We start from the raw sequence: 24,051 nt of genomic DNA, 5'->3' as shown, positions 1-24,051 counted from the left end.
TTTGTCCATGTCTCTTTATTACAAATGTGTTCTGGAGATGGTATGACTATTTAATGAAGTTTCTGACAGACACAAAGTATGTACTTACTCCAAAGTTCATCTATGGATACAAAAGCCTTGGTGGAGCGGTGGGCTAATGCCTCCTTAAGTAACACCAGCTGCCTGCAATTAGTGCAGGTTCGCATCCCACCAGGCTCAAGGTTGACTCAGCCTTCCATCCTTCCGAGGTAGGTAAAATGAGGACCCAGATTGTTGGGGGCAATTAAGCTGACTTGGTAATAATGCCGCTTGGGGTTTGTGTGAAAGCCCTAATAAGCAGGCATATACATAGAATGAAAGCTATTGCTAAGCTTGTAAGCCGCCCTTGTAAGCCGCCCTGAGTCTTTGGAGAAGGGCGGGATATAAATGGAATTAAATATATATATATATATGATTAAAAGGTAAAGGTAAAGGTTCCCCCGCACATGCGTGCTAGTCGTTTCCAACTCTAGGGGCCGGTGCTCATCTCCTTTTCAAAGCCTTACAGCCAGCGCTTGTCCGAGGACGTCTCCGTGGTCATGTGGCTGGCATGACTAGACGCCAAAGGCGCACGGAACGCTGTTACCTTCCCACCGTAGTGGTCCCTATTTTTCTACTTGCATTTTTACATGCTTTCGAACTGCTAGGTGGGCAGAAGCTGGGACAAGTAACAGGCGCTCACTCTGTTACGCAGCACTCGGGATTTGACCCGCCAAACTGCCGACCTTCTGATCGACAAGCTCAGCGTCCTAATGTGAGAGTAGAGAATTAGGACAGAAGTTCTATTCAATTTTAATCCCATTTGTATTGACGTTTTCCTATCCTCTGGTTAATGGATCTGTTCTTCTGAATGGTCCCTTTTACTTCTACTCTGAAAATATATGTCAAGTTAGAGGGGGAAAAACTTTTAGTGTAAACAAAATTACTTAATAGTAATTAATTATGCTTTAGATATTGCAGAGTCTGGTAGTTAGAGCTTGAGGGCTCCTGATAAAGTAATTAAAATGGGGGATGATGCTTGAGCAGTTTATATATGTTACTGGAACTATGAGATTAAATTGCAACCATGACAGTGATCAACTCATGCATTATGTATATAGCTGTTATCCAAACAGAAGCTTAGAGCAGATGAATGCAACATGATCCATTCTAGAAATTGCATAAATATAGTTCTGAATGGCAAGCTTGAATTTCCATCTCATTGGCCTTAAGGCACCTAGGCCCAGTTAAAGTATGCTTCACATTGAGTTAACAGCCTTTATTCAACCTGACAGTGATTGGCCCCAAATGGAGACCCTTCAGGCTCTTACTATTTTCAGTAATCATGGTATTTGATTGAATACTGTGTTTCCATTGATTCTGAATAACTCCCTCCCCCAGGAGAAAATAGTCTTTCTGAGTTGCTTAGTACTTTCATCAAAGCCAATACATATTCAACCAGTGAATCTTTTAGAAAATGTTTTCATGCTGCTGCAATGATTATTCTATATTTCTGTGCAATTCACATTCTTACATTTTAATAGACACCCAATTATTCTTGAAGGAACTGCTCATACTCAAGTATTTTAAGAATTTTGCTGCAGACATTTAAACAGACTTAGTTCTTCCTCAGAAGGGCTAAATACAAATGGTCACAGGCAACACGTTACACATAAGTACATATGCTGTTTGTTTGGGATTGGCAAAATACTAACTGAGCAAGCAGAGAAATAGTCCAGATATCTTTATCAGGGGAAAGAAGCCAATGTTTTGAGAGGGTGCAGAATAGTCTATTATAGCCGCAGTTGTCCCTACCACATCCCTGCACAACATGGCACACAGAGAGAGAGAGACTCATCTGCACAGTTGATGCTGAGGCAAAGGCATTTAGAGCAACCATAGAAGTCAGAGGAAAAAATATCTTAGTGATTCAAACCAATAATCAAATCTGACATATTTATGCAGAGGACAGATTTGGAAACACTCATCTGGCACAGGTTAGCTCAAACGTTACCCCCTCATGATCCAAAGGACCTCCAATTAAAATATATGTTTATGTTGAGTGTGTATGTACGTACACACACACACAGAGACAGACACACACACACAAAATTGTCAAAAGAGTACCAAAACCTAATGACATATGTAGTTGAAATTGTAGAAGACTCCTTGAAACTCAACAATGTCCTGCAGTTGGGGGACAGTGAAAAGTTAATTACAAACTTGGATGGAGGTTACATTATCCTAAGAAGAGCAAGAAGTTGTTCCTGGTGTTTCTTTCCCTGTGAAAATTGAACTTTGATGTATCGACTGAATCTTCTCTACAGTTCCTCTTGTTAAGAGACCAAATGAATCCTAAACAGCACTACAAGCATGAGCGCCAAATAATACTTGGCAGTCTTATTTCAGAGTTGGACTGATACCAGGGAGACCCAAATTCAAATTTCTACTATGCCATGACATTTAACCTGAATTTTTGGAACAGGTATTATCTCACAGAGTTTTGGTAAGAACAAAAATGGGTGCCCTCCCCAGTTAAAGGAAGACAAAAAAAGAAAGAAGTATATAATGTAAATCAGTTCTGTCTGTTGAAAGTTTACAGAAAGGTTTCATATTTGCCTCAAAATATTGGATGGCATCCCTTGGCAGCCTAGTTAAAAGTTTTACCTTTGCCCCCATGCATAAATACACAATATTCTGAGACTGCAGATGAAGCTAACATAGCCACTAATGGGATAATTCTTTCCCAGCTTAGTTGAGCCACTTAACCTGCCATTCTCCCCTATAGAAATTCTTGCCACTCTCAAACTGAAGCCAAGCCTTTTCTTTTCCTAGAGCACAATTGTAGGGTTATGCTGCAACCTTATCTGAAGAAAAGCACTGGGCTCCCTGTTGTGACTTACATACGCCCGTTGGAGTCTGAAGATCTTTTTGTGTATACAAAGAATTATTCTTTTGATTACTGGTAATCATCTTTTAAACCAGATAATGTTTTTCAGGCTTGTTTGGATTAATGCTTTTCAGTGATTAAAAAAAGGCTATTGCGATAACCCAGAAATTAAAGGTATCAGTGAGAAAAAATAGTCATCACCAAGGTGTGTAATGATTATGATGTTGGAATAGGACCGAGAGTAATTCTTTCTCAACCAGATCCTATTTTACAGTTATTGTTGCGGGGGGGGGGGGGATGTAGGAAGGAATGTTATGCTCCTACTTCAATGTTTCTCAACCTTGGCATCTTTAAGATGGGTGAACTTCAATTTCCAGAATTCCCCAGCCAGCGAGCCTGCATGGAGGCACACTCATACACACACACACACACACACACACACACACACACACACACTACAGGTAGTCTACAACTACAACTGACCCAAAATTTCTGTTGCTAAGCAAGACAGTTGTTAAGTGAGTTTTGTCCCATTTTACAATCTTTCTTGCCATAGTTGTTAAGTGAATCACTGCAGTTGTTAAGTTAGTGACTTGACTGTTAAGTGAATCTGGCTTCCTCATTGACTTTACTTGTCAGAAGGTCAGAAAAGGTGATCACATGACCCTGGGACACTGCGCTGCAGCTGTCATAAATAATGAGCCACTTGTCAAGCACCTGAATTTTGATCAGATGATTGTGGGGATTCCACAATGATCATAAGTGTGAAAAAACATTCATAAGTCTCTTTTTTTAGCACTGTCATTCAAACAGTCCTAAATGAAGTAAGTAAAATTTATTACTTCATTACACTAATTAGCCATAGTGTGGGACCGATTGACATCCAAATGGATTTTCCAGTGGGTGTGTCTCCCATTACAGCAACTTTCTCCTATGGGATTACAATCCCCAACTCATAACCCATGCCCCCACAGGCTGGGCAGGAGTGTTGTGATTCAGGGTCAGCCTGTGGGTTCGGCATTTGGGTCGGACGACTCAGAGGAGGAGGAGGGGGGTGTTGGAGAGGTTGCTGAGGGGGTTGGAGAGCTTGCTGATGAGAGCCCTCAGCCAGGCCCCTCCCACCTGGTCACGACGCAGACCCAGCTGTGTGAGCCTGACAGCGTGGATGAAGATGACCCACAGCTGGCCCTGTTCAAGGACGCCCGACGCAGGAGGCAGTCAATCAGGAGTAAACAGAGGAAGGCAATGGGGCACCTCGGAAGGAGGCAGAGAGAAGCCACGCCCTGAACTGTTTAAAAGGGGAATGCGTGGGAGGGCTGGTTTGCTGAAGGCAACCGTTTGAATAGCTCCTGTTTCATGGTTCGTGTTTGCTCTCTTTGCTCTGTTTATGTTTTTATGTTAATAAATTTGGCAGGCTTAGTTCCAGCCTCTTGCCTTCTTGTAAAAGGGGTTGTCCCTGCCTTATCTGCAGGGCCGGTAGCAGGCTGGTACAGAACAAGGATAAAATCTGATGTTCAGCACATCTGGAGGGTCCTGGGATAAGAAAGCGGACCTGAAGCAAGTATCTTTGTGTTCATTAGTACCCATAGACCAGGGGTAGGCAACCTCGGCTCTTTTATGACTCATGGACTTCAACTCCCAGAATTCCTGAGCCAGGAATTCTGGGAGTTGAAGTCCATGAGTCATAAAAGAGCCGAGGTTGCTTAGCCCTGCCATAGACAATCAAGAAGGTGACACCTTTCATGTTTTCATTGTTTTCGACCTCTTCTACAGCAACCCAACCTAATTGCATATGTAATGTTCTGCAGATAGGAGTGGCTTTGATTTATGGTGACTCCCTCCCAAGTTCAGCCTGGTAAAGCAGCTAAGGTAACAAGTTAATTAGTAGACAGGTCTCTTGATTTCTCCTGGTGCAGTTAAAAGGGCAGGCTTTTTTTCCCCCTGTACATCTGGGCTGCAGATGAAGTAGGCATATTTGGGTTTTTTGTTTGTTTGTTTTTGGGAATAGACTGAATTTTGTTAGCTGTTTTAAGTTTATTGAAATGTGAACATTTACAAACATTTTTGTTGTGCAATTATTGTAAGGACACTGCTTATGGATTTTTAGAGAGAGGGAGGGAGGGAGGGGAAGAGAGAGGGGGGGAGAAAGAGAGAGAAAGTTGAAAATGTCTTGTGGTTTTTGTTTTTTTCTTCTCTCTTTCTTTGGAAGACTGTATTCTTCACAAATTGCCATGTTCTGTGCTTTTCATGTGCGTGCTTTACTCAGGGAGCCAATGTGCAATCTGGAATGTTGCAGGGCTTCTGACTGGATGACATGCCAAAGGGTGTTATTTAGTGACTAATTTGCAAGAGGAGGAGAAACTGAGATGTTTGTTGTGGGAGAAAAGTACTTTGAGCTACTGGTGCAGTGCCGTTTGAAGGACTGAGTGAAGCAAGCAGGGCATTCTTCAGACCAACATGAGAAGCCTTTTTTGATACCGGTAGTTCTCAAGAAGATGAATGTAGGAACATTTGTCATTCTATAATCTAGATGGAGATTTTATAGATTGAAAAGCAAAACATTGCAAGATGTGGGGCACAGTTTAATGATTGTCTGGTCTACCAGAAAGACTTGCTTATTTTAATTGTAAGTGGATTTCTTTTTTCTTTTCTTTTTTTGGGCACAGAAGAAAAGCTTGGGAGAAGAAATACATTGGCAGTTTGGAGTAAACTCAGTTTGCTGCTTTTCAATATTTCTTCAACAATATTTAATAAAAGAAAGAGCTAATAGAAGGGTTTGAGAAAAGTTGATCTAAAAGGTTTGTGCTTCAAAAGAATACTGGATGGAAGAAGGAAGGTGGCATATGGGTAGATCTATAATTAACAGAGGCTACTCCACTTACAACAATAAATTATTGTTGTTTAAAGACAATTGAGAGACACTGCATTTGCTTAGATTTCAGTATGTAATGAAGTCGTTTCAGTTTAAAGACAAATTGGTGATTGTATTTCCTTCTGGCATAATAAGTTGAAAGAGTTGCTAAATGCGTATGTGTTAAGAAATGTAAAAACTGATCGGATACGCAGGTTTATCTTTCAAAAATAAACCTCTGAGGAGGTAAGCGATACATATAAATATGACAATGGAATAATTGAAATATCTAAACTGTAATAAATGAAGTACTGTATAAATGTGTGGATATATTATAGAATACATGTATAACATAAAACAGAAATAGAAAGGTATTTGAACTTTGTGTATGCTTGTGTGTGTAAAGGCTCTGGCCAGTTATGCCAAGACGAATATTCATCTGGATAGAGTTGGGATGTAGATGTATTGGTCATCAGAAGATTATTATTTCCTACAAGATGAACTTCTTAAAGGAACAATTTTCTGCCTGACCAGTAGTTGATAACACCATATAATTGTGTTTAGCTGTGTATTATGTTAAAAGTAAGGACATCCAAACTGGCCTCAGTTTCCTAGCAGATGTGTTGCAGATAACACATAATACACTTTGGCAAGGCTGGTGCAATGCAGGTAGGTGTCATAACTGACAATCCAAAAGTCCTTTCTTTTCTGGGCGTTTATGTGAATCAAAGCAACATTTTAGTCCAATTAGTAAAAGAAGACTGCCATTCAGTGCAAAGAGGATTTAACTGTTCAGAAACTGAATGAAAATCAGAGAAGAGGAAATTCTATATAGGTGGGCTATTCCTGAAATATTCTTACTTTCTACTGCTAACATAATTAATTTGGAGGTGTTGATTTTTGTTGATTTTTAATAAACATATTGTTTTTAGAAATGTAGACCTAAGAAGAAATAAATAAACGGTTGAAAGCAAGTGAAGGTGATAATACATGTAATAGTCCCTTTCATTGGCACTTTTGAAGGAGTTAGATTTAGCCATGGATCCTTTATGAGCTGTACTTGCAGTAGATAGATGGGGTCTATATAGTACGATTTGTGGGAAAGCCTGAAATGCTTATTTGCACATCACAATTTAACTTGAGAAGCTTGAGTGTATTGCTCGGTGTTTGTTTGAAATACTTCACATCCTGCTACCACACCTTATTTCTTGCTTAATTTTGTAGTTGCTGCAGTAAGCACAGTTGCTGTGCTTAAGGCTACAAAACTTCACTTTGACCTTTGGCCAGAAGAGTCCTTTATAGGCTCTGGCTGTGGAAAGGAGTGTAATAGGAACTATAATTGTATATTCTGGCATGGGTATTGACATCAGGATAAAAGCAAACTTATGCATGGGGAAGGAAAAGGTTGCAATCCTGTGTTTTGGTAGCAGTGCAGAGAATCTTGTGTTGCTACCCAGTGGGAAACATCCTCTCTGTGTATTAAAATTCTGGAAAGTTATTTTGCTAAGTAAGATCACCATGCAGCATGTACCACATTCCAATGAAATGAATGTTTTGGGGATTTAACACCAGAACATTGTGCTTAATTTGCAGCTAAGATACTTTAAATCTAATACTTTTCTTATTAAATAAAACATGTCAATAATATTTGTAAATCACACATACAAATATCCAGAAATAATAGAAGGTGCAGAACTTCTTCTCAAAGAAATGTTAGATTTTGCCATTCAGAATGCTACTAGGGAATTACATGAGTGCATGATAGCTGGAAGAGGTTAGTGGACTAAACTGACTTGGTATGAACCCAGATCATTTAGCACATGCCTAAATGGAAGTCATCCGGTATTGAATTGACTTATTCTGCTGAAAACTTATTCCAAAAGGAGATTCTTGCTTTGTCAGCTGATATTTCCTAAATCAGGGGTCCCCAACCCCAGGTCCGTGGACTGGTACCAGGCCGCGTCATGCCAGCAACCGGTCTGCACAAACAAGCAAAGCCCCATCCATGGGATGCAAGTAGCACACAAAACCATGCACTCTCCAGTCTACACAAAAACATTTGTCCATGGAACCGGTCCCTGGTGCCCAAAAGGTTGGGGACCTCTGTCCTAAATGGTTTTGCTTTTCAAATCTGATTTCAAAATCAAAAGAGTCCCCACGTTTCTTTCATGTCTCCCTTTTCTCTTAAAGTGCACGCAATGTAACAGATGACATATTCTTGGGGAAGTTACCCTATATGTGCATTTTTACTCTCTGAAAGTCTGAAAGGCAACAGATGGCTATTTGAAATCCAAATAATGTAGCTATATTAATACATTACTTTGTAGATATAAAAATGGACTATGTCTGGGTAAGAGTCTTCAGTACGGTTGATATTTGACATCAGTTTTCTTGTGTGATCTTACTATTCTGCACCTAGTGAAAGTTTGGATAATGATGATGATAATGATCTTGATGTATCATTACTGTCTATTAATCAAACAAGAACAAAAGCTTTTCTAAGTCAGTTTCTTTGTCTTGCAGATGCAGAGAGAAATCTTCCCAAATACTTCTCGGCCAGGATCTGTTTCACATCCTCCTCATGCACTTCCAACCTCCCCTCCTCCTATGGCAGTGCCACATTCAATGCCTCCTTCTCCATCCCGGATCCCATATAGTATTAGGCCAGTCAGTGGTCCTGGCAATGCAACCATTCCCCGAGATAGGCTTTCTAACATTCCTGGACCACGGTCCATCTCACCGAGCCCAAGTGCCATCTTGGAAAGGAGGGATGTGAAACCGGATGAAGACATGGGCAACAAGACCCTTACTCTTTTCCGAAATGAGGGGCTGTATGCTGATCCCTATTTGTTCCATGAGGGCAGAATGAGCATTGCGAGTTCACACACAGGACATCCCCTTGATGTACCCGATCACATCATTGCCTACCATCGTAGCACAATGAGGTCTTCAGGCACTTACTGCAGTCCTCCTGTGCAAACAGAACTTCTGGAGCAATCACTATATCGACAGAAATCAAGGAAGTATCCTGAAAGTCTTTTGCCAACTCTGAGTTCCAAAACACCACCTGCCTCTCCTCATCGAGTGGCTGACATTCGAATGATAGACATTCATACACACCAAGTGTCACCGCACACCATTCACCTTGACAGGTCATCCCCCAGTCGACAATCTCTCAAGAAAGATCCAGGGACTCCTGTCTTTGTGGAAGGGAAAGCTCGAAATACCCTAGGTTTATCTGGCATGGCTGAGGTGGCCCCTGTGATTCCTGACAAGAAGGTTTTTGGCTATGGAACAGCAGTAATACCAAAAGAGAATGAAACCAGGTAAGATGAAGTAAGGTGCTCTGGATTTAAACCAGACATGTAGCTAGAATGTGACCAATCAAGCTAGTGAGTTGCATCAGGCAGTTTGAAGAATCATCATTACGGCTAGCCTTTGACCCAGAGCAGAGGTTTGAAAAGATCAGTATAGAAACTAGGATCTAAATTTATTTTTCGGCATACACACATTGCTAGCAATAATTTGGAAATCACAATGCCGGGACAAAGTACAGATGACACTGAATGTGCCATTTGCAGCTGTGTCAAGATTTATTTATTTAATAGAAGATATAGAGGAAGGATCACCTTTTATCTCCATAGCTAGGATTGCAGTTCTGATCCACAACACACATATTTTTTATTGGCTTGGAGTTGGGTGGTGGGTGGGAAGAGAGCTAAATGAGAAGGGGAACTCTCATTGGGACTGTAGGTGGGAGAGGAATAATTAACTCTCCCTGTATTTGCCCCCAAATGGTTTCCCCAGTATGTTTACTATTATGATGTTTGTTATGCTGGTGTAGTTGCAAATGATGCATTTAGAGATAAATTTTTTGGCTAATGTTTACAAAAGATATGGTGGAGACATATTTATAATCATCAAATAATGTTTTTCACAGTAAATAACATCTAATGTATATTATACCACATTAAGACTTCCTGATAGAATATAAAGCTGTATCCTCACAAAAAAAGAAAGGCTCTATTTATAGAAATGTTCTATATCTTAATGGTATAATTCATAGGATTTCTTTCAATGTATATTTTAATTGTTTGTTAAGAAGATGACTAACTGGGTTGTTTTTTTGATCTAAAACTAACAACAGAAGAATAAGCAGTTGTATCTGATATTTACGAGTAAGTATATCATGTTGGATTTAGCACTGCAGTTTCTTCATTATAGAGTCAAGATGGGTTTTCCTTTCTTCACTAGTATACCAGTTGCTTATTCCATTTACTAAAAAGTTGAAATTTATGTACAAAAATTTAGCGTTTTTCTGTTTACTCATTTTGAATGGGACTTGAAATTGGAGAAAGAGAATATATTTTTATTTTTATGATTCTTTAACCCCTTTATTTGGGATTGAGTTGGGGCGACTAGATGGAGCTGAGCGTTTACTGGCTGGATGCCCTTCCTGATGCCTAGGCAGAGTTCAGCGCAGATATTTTCTCTTTGCGCCTGATAGAGAAGCATCTGCCGCTGCCTAGGATTGAACTCTCAACCTTCCGAATGAGAGGTTAGCATCCTCACCTCTAGGCCAGCGGAAGGTTGAAAGGACAAACAGAATACATTACCATAAATTATTTAAATAATATTTATCTCGTTAGAAAAAAATAAAGACTACCTGAGAAATAATAAGGGAAAGCTTATGAATATTGTTAGAATACTCATTTATATTATTTTCAAATTAATTCCCCATGACACAAAATACATTTTTATTCAGCCTTGCTTTGTGTTTTAGAAACACATTTATACTATTCAGACATATTTGTTCTCTTTAGCAAAAAGAAAAAAAATTGTAATTCTAATTCATTTACTGAAGCAAAGTTTTCAGAAAGGAGGTAAAAAAACACTCAATATGGAGATTTCAACCATGCAATAGAAGCCTCACCTCTTTTTTTACATACATGAGAATTATCATCTATGGTGAAATGATAGAAGAGTTTTTTCAAGGGAAACAACATGTTTGAAAAAATTGAAAGTTAAATTTTATCAAAGTATTGTTTCCATCTCTCTTCCATCACATGCAAAAAAGGAATGAAAACTCCCATTTTTTTAGTGGCACCTAGGCATGGGCAAATATATCTTGTTAGAAAAGGAGAATCAAACTGAATTTTAAAATATTTAATATAGTTGATAATATAGTTAATACAGTTGACATTTTTTTTGTAATGGATCAGCTTTGTGAACATAATTAGCAGGTCTGCTAGCCACTGACCATGGCAGCCATTAGACTGAGCCAGCCAGCCAGCCAGCCAACTGCTAATAGAATCCTGGTTGAGATGTTCCAACTGATCTTCTCTGTAATATCCTTATTTAAATACGTTGTATGAAGATTATTTGCTGGGACCACAGAAGTTTCTTAAAACAAAACTTTTTAAAAGAAACGTAACACATCTGTTTCTAGTGTCGATTTTGGCTGAACATAAAATAACACAAATATACTCTATGGAGCAAAAGAATTATTAAAATGTGAGGTAGAATATTTGAGGCATGTCAGTAGAAAAGAGATAATATGCAATATATGTTAACAATAAATCATGTTTCAGATGTTTTACTTTAATTTCATCCCTCCCCATCTTTGTTTGGTCATTTCCTTGTAGTTATTCCAGTTCAAAGATATTCTCATTTATGAACTGCAGTATTTTACAAATGTCAATCTGAAGAATATGGGAATCAGAAGGTGGGAAGATGGGAAGAGATTAAATTTCCAAAGCAGGGAATTTGATGGGAGGGAAGTGCCAGCCTTGCTTGGTTTTCAGACTGCAGAGAATTCTGGGATTTAGTGATAAGATCTGGGGTTGGTATCGCTGCAGTTCTCATTTCTAATCACTAGAGTAACATAGTTCACACACAACACTAAACCATTAGGTTGTTTATAATCAGTGCTTTTTTTGTAAAAGAAAAAGGTGCCAGAACTCACACATGTCATACAACCCGCCTTGTCTACCCTACAAGGTTCCATCCAAAAAAGGTGCCGGAACTCCGTTCTGGGCGTTCTGTGACAAAAAAAGCCCTGTTTATAATTATGTTTGAACCAGCCTTCCTGGTTTGCTTTTTATGTGCAAAGGCACTCCTATTGTCAGAGGCTCCCAATTCAGACTCTGGGTGATTGACATTTTCCATACTTAATAATTAATTCCAGATTTCTAATGTTATTATTAGGACATTATTGTGCCATTGACTACATTATGCGTTAGGAGGGATTGTCTGGGACAATAAATTGTTTGGAGGTTTCTTTTAGAAATTTTCTGGACAATTGCTTGCAGAGCAATTTTGTGTCTATTGAATTCCATCTCTGGCTAACTCTAGCTTTCTGGAGACAGTTGCCTCAGATCCCAGAAGTTGATCTGCTATTACATTTAACATTGCCTAAGAAGCTTTAAGCAAATCTTATAAAATGCTCACTCAGGAAGTTTATGCACATTCTTATCAAATTGGCAGTAACAAATAGAGCTTCTCAACATAAAGACTTATGGGCCAAATGCAGCACAGGGTAAACTTCTACAGCCCCCTACACCATGAGCTGTGTTTTTTTTTAAAAAAACATTTGTGGCTGTGGAGCCTTTTAGGAAGATTCTTTGGAACACAAACCATTTCTGTGAATTCATATAGTAATAAATCTAGGAAACATAATATTTTCAAGATTTTAAATGCAATTATATAATAAGGGAAAGCAGTTGATTAGCAGTGGTATGACATGGCAAATGCAAATTCTAGTGTTTTCACAGACTGTCAATCCCTTCAAAGCAAGGCCTGAAACTGACAGATCTGATATCCTACAGATATGTTAAACACCAAAAGCCCCTAGCTAAATTGGGAAGAGTCTTTAGGGCATCAGGTTCAACTTTAATTAAACAAAAACCTCAAGCATCTATAAAGAAGTCTATTGCCAACCATGAGCTAAGCTTAATATCATAGGAGAGATTGAGTTAGTCAGTATTTGGTCCAGTTGTTCTAATTGGGGGTGGGTGGGTGGAATAAGTGTTGTCCTGACCCTTCTCTACTCTCATGTCACAGTAAAACATAACTTTTGTTCCTAAATCAACATTTCTTCATCTCCCTGTTGTTCTCTGAAAAGCCTTCCAGATAGACCATGGGGGGACCTAATAATAAATTTTATTAGGATAAAAAATAAAAATTGGCAAGTTTCATAAATAGTGCAAATAGCCTTCTGCAAATTTCATGTTATCTTTGAGAAATATCATCCATCTTGGTTTAATCAGAGCCCAACCACTCCAAGACAAATGAGCATGTGAACTTGAATGCAAGATTTTACAGTGGTCATTTTTGTTTGTCTCTATCAATATGATTTGTATTTTTGTCAGTGTAAATATAAAAACAAAGGAAAAGAGAGGTCTAAAAAGCTTCTAGAAATGGGAAATCACACTGAAGCATTGCTTAGATAATTTTAAGGTCCAATGTGGAGATCAATTTAATCAAATATAAGACCTTAACTTAAATTATCTTTAGTTAGGTAAGACAGGAAGATGGCCATTCTACATTGTTACTAAAAAGAAATTAAAAAACAGAGATATACAGAGTGTCCTTGATGTACAACAGTTCATTTAATGACTGTTCAAAGTTACAATGACCATGAAAAAGTGACTTCTGACCATTTTGCACACTTATTACTGTTGCAGCATCCCTGTGGTCACATGATCAAAATTCAAACACTTGGCAACTGACTTATATTTGTGATGGTTGCAGTGTCTCAAGGTTATGTGATCACTTTTTGCAACCTTCTGACAAGAACAGTCAATGAAAAAGCCATATTCACTTAATAACCATGTTACTAAGTTAACAACTACAATGATTCATTTAACAAGATCCTAAAATGAAGCAAAATTCACTTAACAAATATCTTGCTTAGCAACAAAATTTTTCGGCTCAATTGTCTTCGTAACGTGAGGACTACCTGCATACACGTCTGACTGACGTCCAGGTTTGGGACCTTCTACCATAATAGTCTTCTAATTGATTGATTGATAGATTATATGTTACCATGTTACTGTGAACTCTTAATGACCATATGGGTAGAATTTCTCCATGATGATTTGTTCACAATCTGGGCCTTTAGCTTTCCCAACAGTATACCCATAACTGTAGCAATTTAATACATTCACCTTGCTAATAGTTGTCCATTTCTTCTGTTTTACTTAGCTTTCTTGAGTGTTATATACTTCTCAAGAAAGCTAAGTCTTCATATCATGTGTTCAAAATTTGAGGAATAAATAATGAATGATTGTAATTTTGATTGTTTTAATTAAAAAAGCAAAGGTGTAAAAGTTCTAAATTTGAGTCTTCCTTTGAATTTAAGGCCTATTCAGTCTAGCTCATTATTGAGGCTTCAGGAAAATGCCATTTGAAATAGTTCTTCTTTTCCAAATTGAAAGGAACATTTTTTACATGCCAACGGGGGGGGGGGAAAGGAGGGGGGAGCGACAGAGAAACAGTAACAGTGGGGCAGAATAAATCTGCTTAAAAAGTAGGAAAAATATTCAAAATTTGCTCCACAATCCAGAATGAAATGTGTTGCTTTGCTTCTTCCCTACCACCTGTAACTGACCATTTTCAGACTTCATTGGAAAGATAGTAGACTTAATGAACACTCCTTAATATTGCTCTTCAAAATTATTTCAGATTTTGCATGATCTAAAGCAAGAATGGCAGTTTTCTGTCCTTTCTTAGTATGCTGGTTATTTTTAGTTGATAGTCTCTTCTATATAATGGTGCTTCACTCCTTGATCTCACAAATTTTCATTTCTCAGCCAGAAGGAAATTTCATACCAACCTACAAGGTGGTTCATGAAAGAGGCAAGAATTTTGATGGTACACTACTGCAGCCAAGAAAAGTGTATTTGTATTTTGATCAGTAACTTTTATATTTGACTTGGTGTCAAACCAGTTGGCAGCTCCTATTTATCAGTGATAGCCTTCAAGCATTTTAGCCTTTGGCTCTCTAATAAGGGGCAAGGCACCCACAGGGTCAAACAAACCACTCTCTCTGAATCCCTTTGGTTCTGATGTAAGCCATACCTTGGGGTGAGTGGCAACTGGAAAACCTGATTGCTTTCCTGTCATGTACACAAACGTTGCTATACATAGATTTTTCCCTTTCTCACCAACCCCCTTGGGAACTAGCTATTGATTGAAGGGAAGATCTTGCCCTATTCTAGGTCTGGCTAAATTGTAAGAAGCAGGAAAATCTATGGTTCAGCCAAGTTGAGGGAGGGACTAGAAGGCCACGAGTCAACCTAGGATTTAAACAAAAACTTTATGGAAGATATTAAAAGAAGAGAGAGTTCAACCTATGACACAGTTTTTAAAAATCCTAATACAATTTTAAACATAGCTAAACGCCACTATTTCCAGCCTTACCTGAGGGAACCTCTTCATTTAGAAGGTTAAGCAATTCCCTCTAGGCCAGGGGCGTCAAACTCACAACGTCACGTGTCATGACTTTTTTTCCATTGCCGGCAATGTGGTGGGCGCGGTTTCACCATGACGCATCCAGCCCTTGGGCCGGCAGTTTGTCACCCCTGCTCTAGGCATATACAAGTGGCTTGTGATTTAAAGGGCCAACTGCAGGGCAGCTCAGTATGACCACTGATTTGGATAGAAAGAGTTGGACTAACAGGTTTTTCTATATTTCATTGCTCCAGACAGTGAGAGCTAGGTTTGATGGAGCCCAGGAGTCCAAGGGCAGTTGGAAATGGAGTTTTTTTGGAGAGCATTTGGACTTAATGCTTGATTTCATGTTCTTTTGTTCTGGGATGTTTCAGGGATTTTTTTTCAATATTTTATTTGGTTTAGGTAAAGGTAAAGGTTCTCCCGCACATGTGTGCTGGTCGTTTCCGACTCTAGGGGCCGGTGTTCATCTCCGTTTCAAAGCCAAAGAGCCAGCGCTTGTCCAAGGACGTCTCTGTGGTCATGTGGCCGGCATGACTGGACGCCAAAGGCACACGGAACGCTGTTACCTTCCCACCGTAGTGGTCCCTATTTTTCTACTTGCATTTTTACGTGCTTTCGAACTGCTAGGTTGGCAGAAGCTGGGACGAGTAACAGGCGCTCACTCTGTTACGCGGCACTCGAGATTCGACCCGCCAAACTGCCAACCTTCTGATCGACAGGCTCAGTGTCCTAACCCAATGAGCCACTGCGTATTTGGTTTACAGATCTTATAATTATTCATGTATTCTTGAAGAACTGCCGGGAATCCTATGAGATTGCAGTGGAGTATAAACATAAATAACTATTGATATTATATAGTTTGGTAATGAAACATCTGCAAGAACACAGCCAAATTCAGAGAGCACCAAGAATCCAAATATCAATAAATAACTGTCATCTAGTCAACATCTGGATTTTTATATCCTAGTTCTGGTAGCCATGTGTGAGTTGCAGCACAAATGCTGGAGAACATCAGGTTTAATTTAGAAAGTTCCAAGTGCATTTCTGTTTATGAGGAAAGATCAAGAAAGACTCAGCTATGATCCTGGAAAGCCACCATCAGCCAAATTAAATAATAAAGTTTAGGATGTATGCCAGTATCTATCTGGCTCCAAACAGGATCAGAAAATTTTATTCATCAGTTACATTTATTCCTCTATTTCTTAAGGCAGTTCATATTTTGAAAGTTCATGTCTGACTGAACAGCAATTTTTGACTGATCAAGGATTTGAATGAGGATTTCCGTATTCGCCGTGCAACATTTTGATCATCACAATATTTGATTTCCAAAATTCAGATGATTCTGAACTACAACTCCCAGAAGCCCCATCTAACATAGCTGATGGTGATGAATTCTAGGAATACTTGTTCAGTTACATCTGGAAAGCTACAAATTCCTAATCCTTAAACCCTTGGGTGTCAGGATTGACAAATACTTTTTTTCTGCTTGAGGCCTTGAGAGCTGTTGGGAGTAAGACTAGATAATTCCAGATTATCTGTTTAAACAAGACAGCTTTAGAAAACAAGAGGAGAAAATAATTGCCAATGAGTATAACTGAGACAGAACTAGTATTTTATCCAGTATTGGTTCATCTAAAAAAGAAAAGAATCAGAAGCAAGTACAGAAGTATAACTTAGTGCTATGGCTGCTATAGTTCCTGCTCAAACATCTTTCCCTCCATACTCTGTCACTGAATGAGACATTGTCATCATCTCAGTAATATTCTTATCTATATTTTCATTATGCACTAAACATTTTTATTGCATAATGACTTACTGTAAAGTAAGCACATGGAATAAAAAGATTGGAAGTATTTCCCTTGTAATTGTAACTTTCTCTTTTCATATTTGGGTTTTTTTAAACTTTGGTTCCTCAAAATGAGGCAAGGAAAACTCTTTGGGGGGTGGCAAAACAGGAGGAACCCTGTCAAGGGGTTTATGTCATGAGTATAAAGTAGGGAGTGCAAGAACTTTAGAAGACTCGAGTGCGTCTTCCCTTTGAAGAAAGAAATTCCAACTTGGTCAAAAAAAGGAAGCAGTAGAAGCAACCAGACAAAGATAATGGACCAAAAAAAGCTAAAATAGCTTAGACCAATGTTTCTCAACCTTGGAAATTTTAAGATGTGTAGACTTCAATTCCAAGAATTCCTCAGCCAGCTTGGGGAATTATGAGAACTGAAGTCTGCTTATTTTAAATTTGCCAAAGTTAAAAAGAATCTAACACTGTGGGATACAATATTATTTTTAAAAAATAGTTTTACATTTCTGATTGGTTCCCTTTGTCAATATTCAAATATTGACAAATATTTATTGACCTTGTTGGCTGGGAATTCTGGTGTCTAATCTCAGTATACATGGAATATTGTATGGTTCATGAGATAGCAAATAGTGCTCATAAGAGTCTTGGTTATAGTCATACAGGAATGTTGGGTCTGTGTGTTTGTGTGAGTGTGTGTGTGTGTATATATATATCAACTGGCCTTTTGTCACACAATACATGCAAATGGATGTTCAAAAACTACAAAAGAAATTCCATGGTAACTTTCTGTGATCCTCATTCCCTTCAGAAAATCAAGTCATGGAAATGACTATGTTTGGCTTTAACCAAGGATTCTCTTGTCTTACAGAGAGAGGATGCAAGCCATGGAAAAACAGATTGCCAGTTTAACTGGCCTTGTTCAGTCTGCGCTTTTAAAAGGGCCAAATACAAGTAATAGCAAAGATCTCTCTAGGTAAAAAAACCCAAAATGAAATAAAACCATTAAATCTATTTCATTGTAATAATGTTCGTAATCACCATGGGGGGAGGAGGGAATGTTCCAGGACAAATCCTGACCATGTTGGCTTCACTTGAGTCAAAATTTCATCTTCACATTTTAGAAAGTTGGATAAAGTAGAAACGACAGTAATTCATGGAGATTTGCCCTATTCTTCTGATTAATTCTGATTCAATTAATCTTCTGGTGAAATTCCTTTATTGGTGGTGGAGCTCTACATTTTCTTTAAACCAGTATATTAAAGTGAGATCAGTAATTAAATTACAAGGTAATCTATATTATAGACAGGATATAATGTAATCTAGATTGTAATTATAAGCAAAATCATTGATACTACATTGTTTAAATAGTTTATGTTATCTGACAACATCAAGACGATTCTAATGTAATTATTATCTACTTTTCTTCCCTTTAGTGAGAAGATGGTAAAAACTGTAATTAGTAAGAGCAGTGCTGAGATGTCAGGTAAGCTTTCTTGTGATATGATAAGTACAACAGAATTCATTTTACCTTAAAGGAAATTCTGGGAATCAGCCTAAAAAAATTAAATGTCCCATAATATTTCCAACTGTTAATAATCTGGCCAAGGAATTTCACGAAACTGAAGAGAAAGCAAGATATTGTTTTTGCTAAATGTGAAGCATCCTATGATGATAGTCTTTGGCAGTATTGAGATTAATTGTTTAGTTTGTTTTCTTCTATACTTCTGAACAAGCATTGCAAAGACATTGTAAGTCTGTAATGCTGCCTTGGATTCCTGTGTTTTGGGGACAGTTATTATGGAATACTAAGAGTAAATTCAAGGGGAAAAAATCATTTTTACTATATTGCCCCTCAGAATACAAGAATATACAAAATGTTGGTGCAAAGAAAAGGGCACAAAGTGTTCCATCTCATATCCTCCAGAAGTGTCCTGTGTCCTCGGGGAGTGTTTTACAATATACAACACCAGACCGATAAAAAAAATTGGGCATGTAGTATAATTAACTTATCCTATCAGTCCAATGTCCATCTTTCTTGAACAAGTGTAGAGCTGCTTTTCCAAACTAGTGAAGAGCTGCAACATCTTAAAGTGTTTCAGAAAATGTATCATCCCTTTTTTTTTTTTACAATAGGCAATGATAAATGGGAAGAAGTGCTTTCTGGAAAAATGCTTTCAAGAATTTCAGCCTGCTATTTATATTCTATCACTAGGCCTGATATTTGAATGTGACTCTTCAGAATCATTTAAAGGCCTATCAAACGTGGCAAAATTGATTGATTTAATTAGAGAAGAGAACATATCCCACTTTGTTTCTACCTAGAAACCAACTTCTTAGTGCTTGAGACAAGAAAAAAATGAAATTTTAACTTTGGGTTTTGCTGATTAAGCTAGTTTAGAGGGCCAGTTGGTGATCTAGTGCAGCAATCCCCAATCTTTGTGGCTCCACGGACCAACAGCTGCGATGGGGGGGAGGGGATAGTTTCATGTGTGCAGCCTAGATCTTGTGCATGTGAAAACGAAGCTTTGTGTGCTTGTCTGCCACTTCCGTGGTCTGGTTCCCAACAGGAGTTGGGGACCCAAAGTCTAATGGTTAGACCAGGCTAAAGACCGGGAGTTCTAATCCCACTTTAGTCATGAAAGACAGTTGGGTGACTCTGGGCCAGTCCCTCTCTTTCCATCCAACCCATCATACAGGGCTATTGCGGGAAAAATAAAAGGAAGAAGAAGTATTAGATTTGTTTATTGCTTTGATAAAAATACAAAAGGCAGGATATAAATAAAATAAATACAGAAGAGAGAGAGGGGGAGAGACACACACACACACACACACACACAGAGAGAGAGAGAGAGAGAGAGAGAGAGAGAGAGAGAGAGAGAGAGAGAGAGAGAGAGTCCTTATAGAAATGGCTAGTACCTGTTGATAAAGTAAAAAGTTGAACCTGCAATTTTATTTTGTATTTTACTGCACTGAAAAAGTTGGAAGTCAGATCTTTCCCTTTCCCATTTCCTTACTATTTTTATTTTCATTTGTATTTTATACCATGATAAATTCTAATAGAAAAGGAGGTACATGAAAAGGGATTGAGTTTTAAAAGAGACTGCATGAAGGCATCTATGCTGAATGTTGTCTTGCAGCCTCCTGGAAAGGCAGCATACCCAAGCCTTGAGCTCAGGAATTCTCTCTCTCTGTCTCTCTGTCTCTGTCTCTCTCTCTCTCTCCCTCTCCCTCTCTCCCTCCCTCCCTCCCTCCCTCCTTGTGCCTGCGGAGCTGTCTCTAAACATGGCATTGCCCAGGGTAACATGTTTGAAGAGGCAGGCACAGCTGTGTGGGTGTGGTAGACTGGAAAAGAATCTACGTCTGCCATTTTCATTTCTCCCGTGAAAGATTACGTAAGAGTCTTTTTTATACTACTGAAACATCATCCAGAACAAAAATACTAACTGGAAAACACATGACCTGTTGCAGAGGAATGGGCTATTTTCCCTCACCTCATTTTCCCTTTTAAAGATGGGGAATTCCTTCAAAAGCGTAATTACATGACAGAAAAACTATCCTTCAGATTTTTTTTGTATAGTTGGAAGCAAGCCCATCTGCTATTTCACTGATGTTCAAAATTTTGAAACAATGGAAAGCCAAGGCAGGAAAAACAGTTCTGTGCTATGTTTAGACTTCCTTTAAAACTAAATATAGTGAGGTTTGGGGCTTGAATTGAAAAATAAAAGTATGATCTAACCAGTCAAGAATGGACTCTATTGTAACAGGTTTGAGATTTTCTCACTACAATCACTCAGCACTATGTCCTGCCCAATTCTGGATTCTAGCTGATAATGAGGAAAGTAATGGAAGAAAATAATATGAAAAGAAAATGAATTACTCAGAACAAAGATGCGTTTTTCATGCTCTAACTATACCAAAAAAGAATAACCCTTGGAAAATAAAAAAATGCTTTAATTCCAAGACTTGTTTCCTCTTTAATTCTATGTCTAACTTTAAGATTTAGCATTTTTTGAGAAAAGTTTGTTAATCTAAAAATGTCATGTTCTCTCCTTTTGAGAAAATATTTTTGAATGGGCTTGGTCAATATTAAAAGCTTAGTTTTTCTTCTTAAAGATTTGCTGAATCAGGTGAACATGAGATATAGTTATAATTACAGGTTTTATTTATATGTTCTTCTAATGCATTTTCTTATGGTTTAAAGTTTTCATTTCCTTTTGTTCTTGTGTATAGTAAATAGCTTATTTTTATCTTAGATTATTTTATGTAGGTCTAAATATTTATTTTTATTTTATGAATTTCTTGTTTGAAAATGGATCAATAAAAAGCATAGGGGTTTTGTCAAAAAACAAAAAAAAAGAAGAAAATAAGAAAAATTATTATACCACTAATAGGATTGGTATAAGCCATAGTTAGGTCTTAATGTAGGTTATCAGTTCTTCTTTTCCTCCTTCTTGGTTTGTACTTTGATGGATTATTTAGAGCAAATCTTAATCTCAATCTTAACAACTTGATGATGCTTGGACTTCAGCCATCAGAATTGCCCCGCCAGTGAGTTAGGGAATTCTGGCAGTTGAAGTCTACACTTCTTAAAGTTGCTAAGGTTGAAAAACACTGGTTTAGAGAATGGTGTGGTGTGGCAAAGGCAACAAAATCAAGAAAATAAATGTCAGGAAAGCAGAACAGATTTTATCCACCTATTGCCACTTTCTCTTTTTGGTGTGCAATACCTCTTTTCCTCTGGCTGGGTTCATCTAATATCATAATTTATGAAATGAACAAAAATTGCCTGGGTTGCACAATACCATAGTTCATAAACCAAGTGGATAGACACTCCAGAAATTGGACTGTGACCAAATCCAATTCTTACAAGGTTCATGTTGACTTCATGTAATGTGTGATTCTAGCCCATGTGTTTTCTGTTTTCTTACACTGAATTTGAATCTGCTCAATGATATCTTAGAATCAATATTAGATATATATTTAACTTCTGTCAGAAGCTGAAGGCACTGTGTGTTGTGCTCCTTGCTTGTATTGTTCCCCCATAACATTATCTCTGTGGAGTTGGGTGGGCTAAGAATATGTGATTAAAATCACTCAGGGAGCTTCTCTAACTAAGGATGGACTTCAAGATGACTCTAAGTCCCAACACCTTAACCAGTGGTGGGATTCAAATATATGAACAACCAGTTCTCTGTGTGGATGCCGCTTCTGGAAGTCCATTCTGGGCCTGGGCAACAAAAAAAATTAGCTACCAGAGTGGTGCAAACAGGCTGAATCCCACCACTGACCTTAACTGTAAAACACACTGATTAAATGTATTTACGAAAAATGTTTAGGCTTATAGATGATACTGGATTTGTCAGAATCTAGTAGGCCAATGATTAGATTTTATCAAATATCTGAGCAGCAAAAAATAATAATCCCAGTCTTGTTTACATTGTATATAAATTATCTTTTGACAATGATTCTCTTTTTGTTGTCTCATCTGTTCTCTGTCATCATATCAGTCAACCAATGTGTCTATTATATTCTAATTTCTGATACTGTTTTACACCGTCAAGTTTATTAAGTGATCCATTAATGATTAATGATCAAAAGAGGAGTAGGAGAGAGGGAAGTAAGGTTATTAATGGAGTCATTTGCCTATCTTTATTTTTAGGATCCACTCATGACTTCACTGGGAAGAATTCATTAGCAGAAGTTGAGATTTCCAGTAAAAGCCCCCGCCATTTTGTTCCATCAAACTCCGCAGCCATGCAGTTCAGTCTCCTTAACATGAAACACAACGTATCTGATCTCCGTCTCCAGCTTCTCCAGATAAGGCAGTTACAGGTATTGTTACACTAGAGAAGGCCTCCAGTGGGTTGCAAGCATATCTGTGTTTGCATTTTCAGACCCATCCACAAACTAAATCTTAGTTACCATTTGAAAATTCACTTTTCCTAATTTTGTAATATACTTTGCCAAAATTACCCTTGTTAGAAAATTATTTGCCCTCACTGTGTATGTGATGCAAAATTGCTGAGGAAGATAGAAATGAGTACCAAAATGCAAACGCATTTTAGTTTGAACTTCTTTAAAAAAACAAACCAAAAACCAAAGAGGTAGACATGATGGCATAAGCCTCAGAGAAATTTAATAGAATATGAATGAATGTGCCCTTTTTAGATTCCACAAAGTTTATGTCGTTTTTCTGTTGCAAATTAAGCAGATACATCTCTGAAAGTTACTCTGAATACTCTTTCAAAGCATTAGTATAAACATCAAATTAAAGACTTTGTAGAGGAAGGTAAGATCAATAAAGCAACAGTCACAAACCATAAAAATGTGGTTAAACAGTATTCTTACAAATGCTGGTTGCGTCTGCATTGCATTTGAATTTCCCAGAGGCTGCTAGGAAGAGCTGCTAGCTGTTTGTTCAGGGGGACTGAGGTTAAGTCCAGTGGAGCAAGGTATATTGTCATATAACTGAAATCTAAAACAGCAGTAGTACATCCTTGGTAAGTGCATCTGTGATTGCAATTTTATTTTAGAATATCTAGCTTAGTTCAGTGCAATACCTGTTTCACAGCTGTCCTTTGAGGTACTCTTCAAATTTAGATACTATCCTATTTGTAAGCAAATTGCTAGTTTACATGGACTTACTACTTATCTAGAGTTGGTAGTCTATGCTTTTAGGCAGAAATTAGGTGTCCAGTTCAGCCATTCTATTCTATTGAGCTGCCCCACTATCAGCACCCTCTACTAAAAAGATCCTGCAGGAGAAAGGCAGTATGGACAACCATGGGATCTGGCAGGATGAAAATGGTGAACCACAAACACAAGACTTTCATTGTGTATCTGCATAACAGATACAGTGCCCTTGCTGACCTTAACAGGGATACTAAGGTCAAGCTGGTTGTGATGACAATAACTCAGATGAGCAGGAGATTGTGGTCTGAGACGAAAAACTTGTTTTGGATAGGGGAAAGTGTGGATCAGGTATTACACACCAGTCATGCAAGAAGAGCATGGTATCTAAAAAAAACACCACCTTCTGGTTGGTGATGCAATTTTTAA

General features: G+C 38.1%; 1 protein-coding gene across 11 annotated transcripts in view; it reads left to right on the top strand.

The window, feature by feature from the left end:
* The window catches only part of KIAA1217, a 263,391-nt gene that overhangs the window by 174,853 nt on the left and 64,487 nt on the right, over positions 1 to 24,051 (top strand). For 8 of the 11 annotated variants that reach the window (XM_081345576.1, XM_081345569.1, XM_081345574.1 and 5 more), the window contains exons 5-8: positions 8,262 to 9,064; positions 17,861 to 17,965; positions 18,426 to 18,475; positions 22,652 to 22,824. In XM_081345576.1, coding sequence (XP_081201702.1) covers positions 8,262 to 9,064; positions 17,861 to 17,965; positions 18,426 to 18,475; positions 22,652 to 22,824 — 1,131 coding nt within the window. Of the gene's footprint in view, positions 1 to 5,244; positions 5,514 to 8,261; positions 9,065 to 17,860; positions 17,966 to 18,425; positions 18,476 to 22,651; positions 22,825 to 24,051 lie in introns of those variants that run through there. The other 3 variants (XM_081345577.1, XM_081345568.1, XM_081345571.1) reach the window with 3 other exon arrangements.

Source organism: Vipera berus (genome assembly GCF_964194415.1).
Source record: "Vipera berus genome assembly, chromosome: Z".
Lineage (NCBI taxonomy): Eukaryota > Metazoa > Chordata > Lepidosauria > Squamata > Viperidae > Vipera > Vipera berus.
The sequence above is the reverse complement of the archived record's forward strand: the minus strand, read 5'-3'. Positions and strand labels throughout refer to the sequence as shown.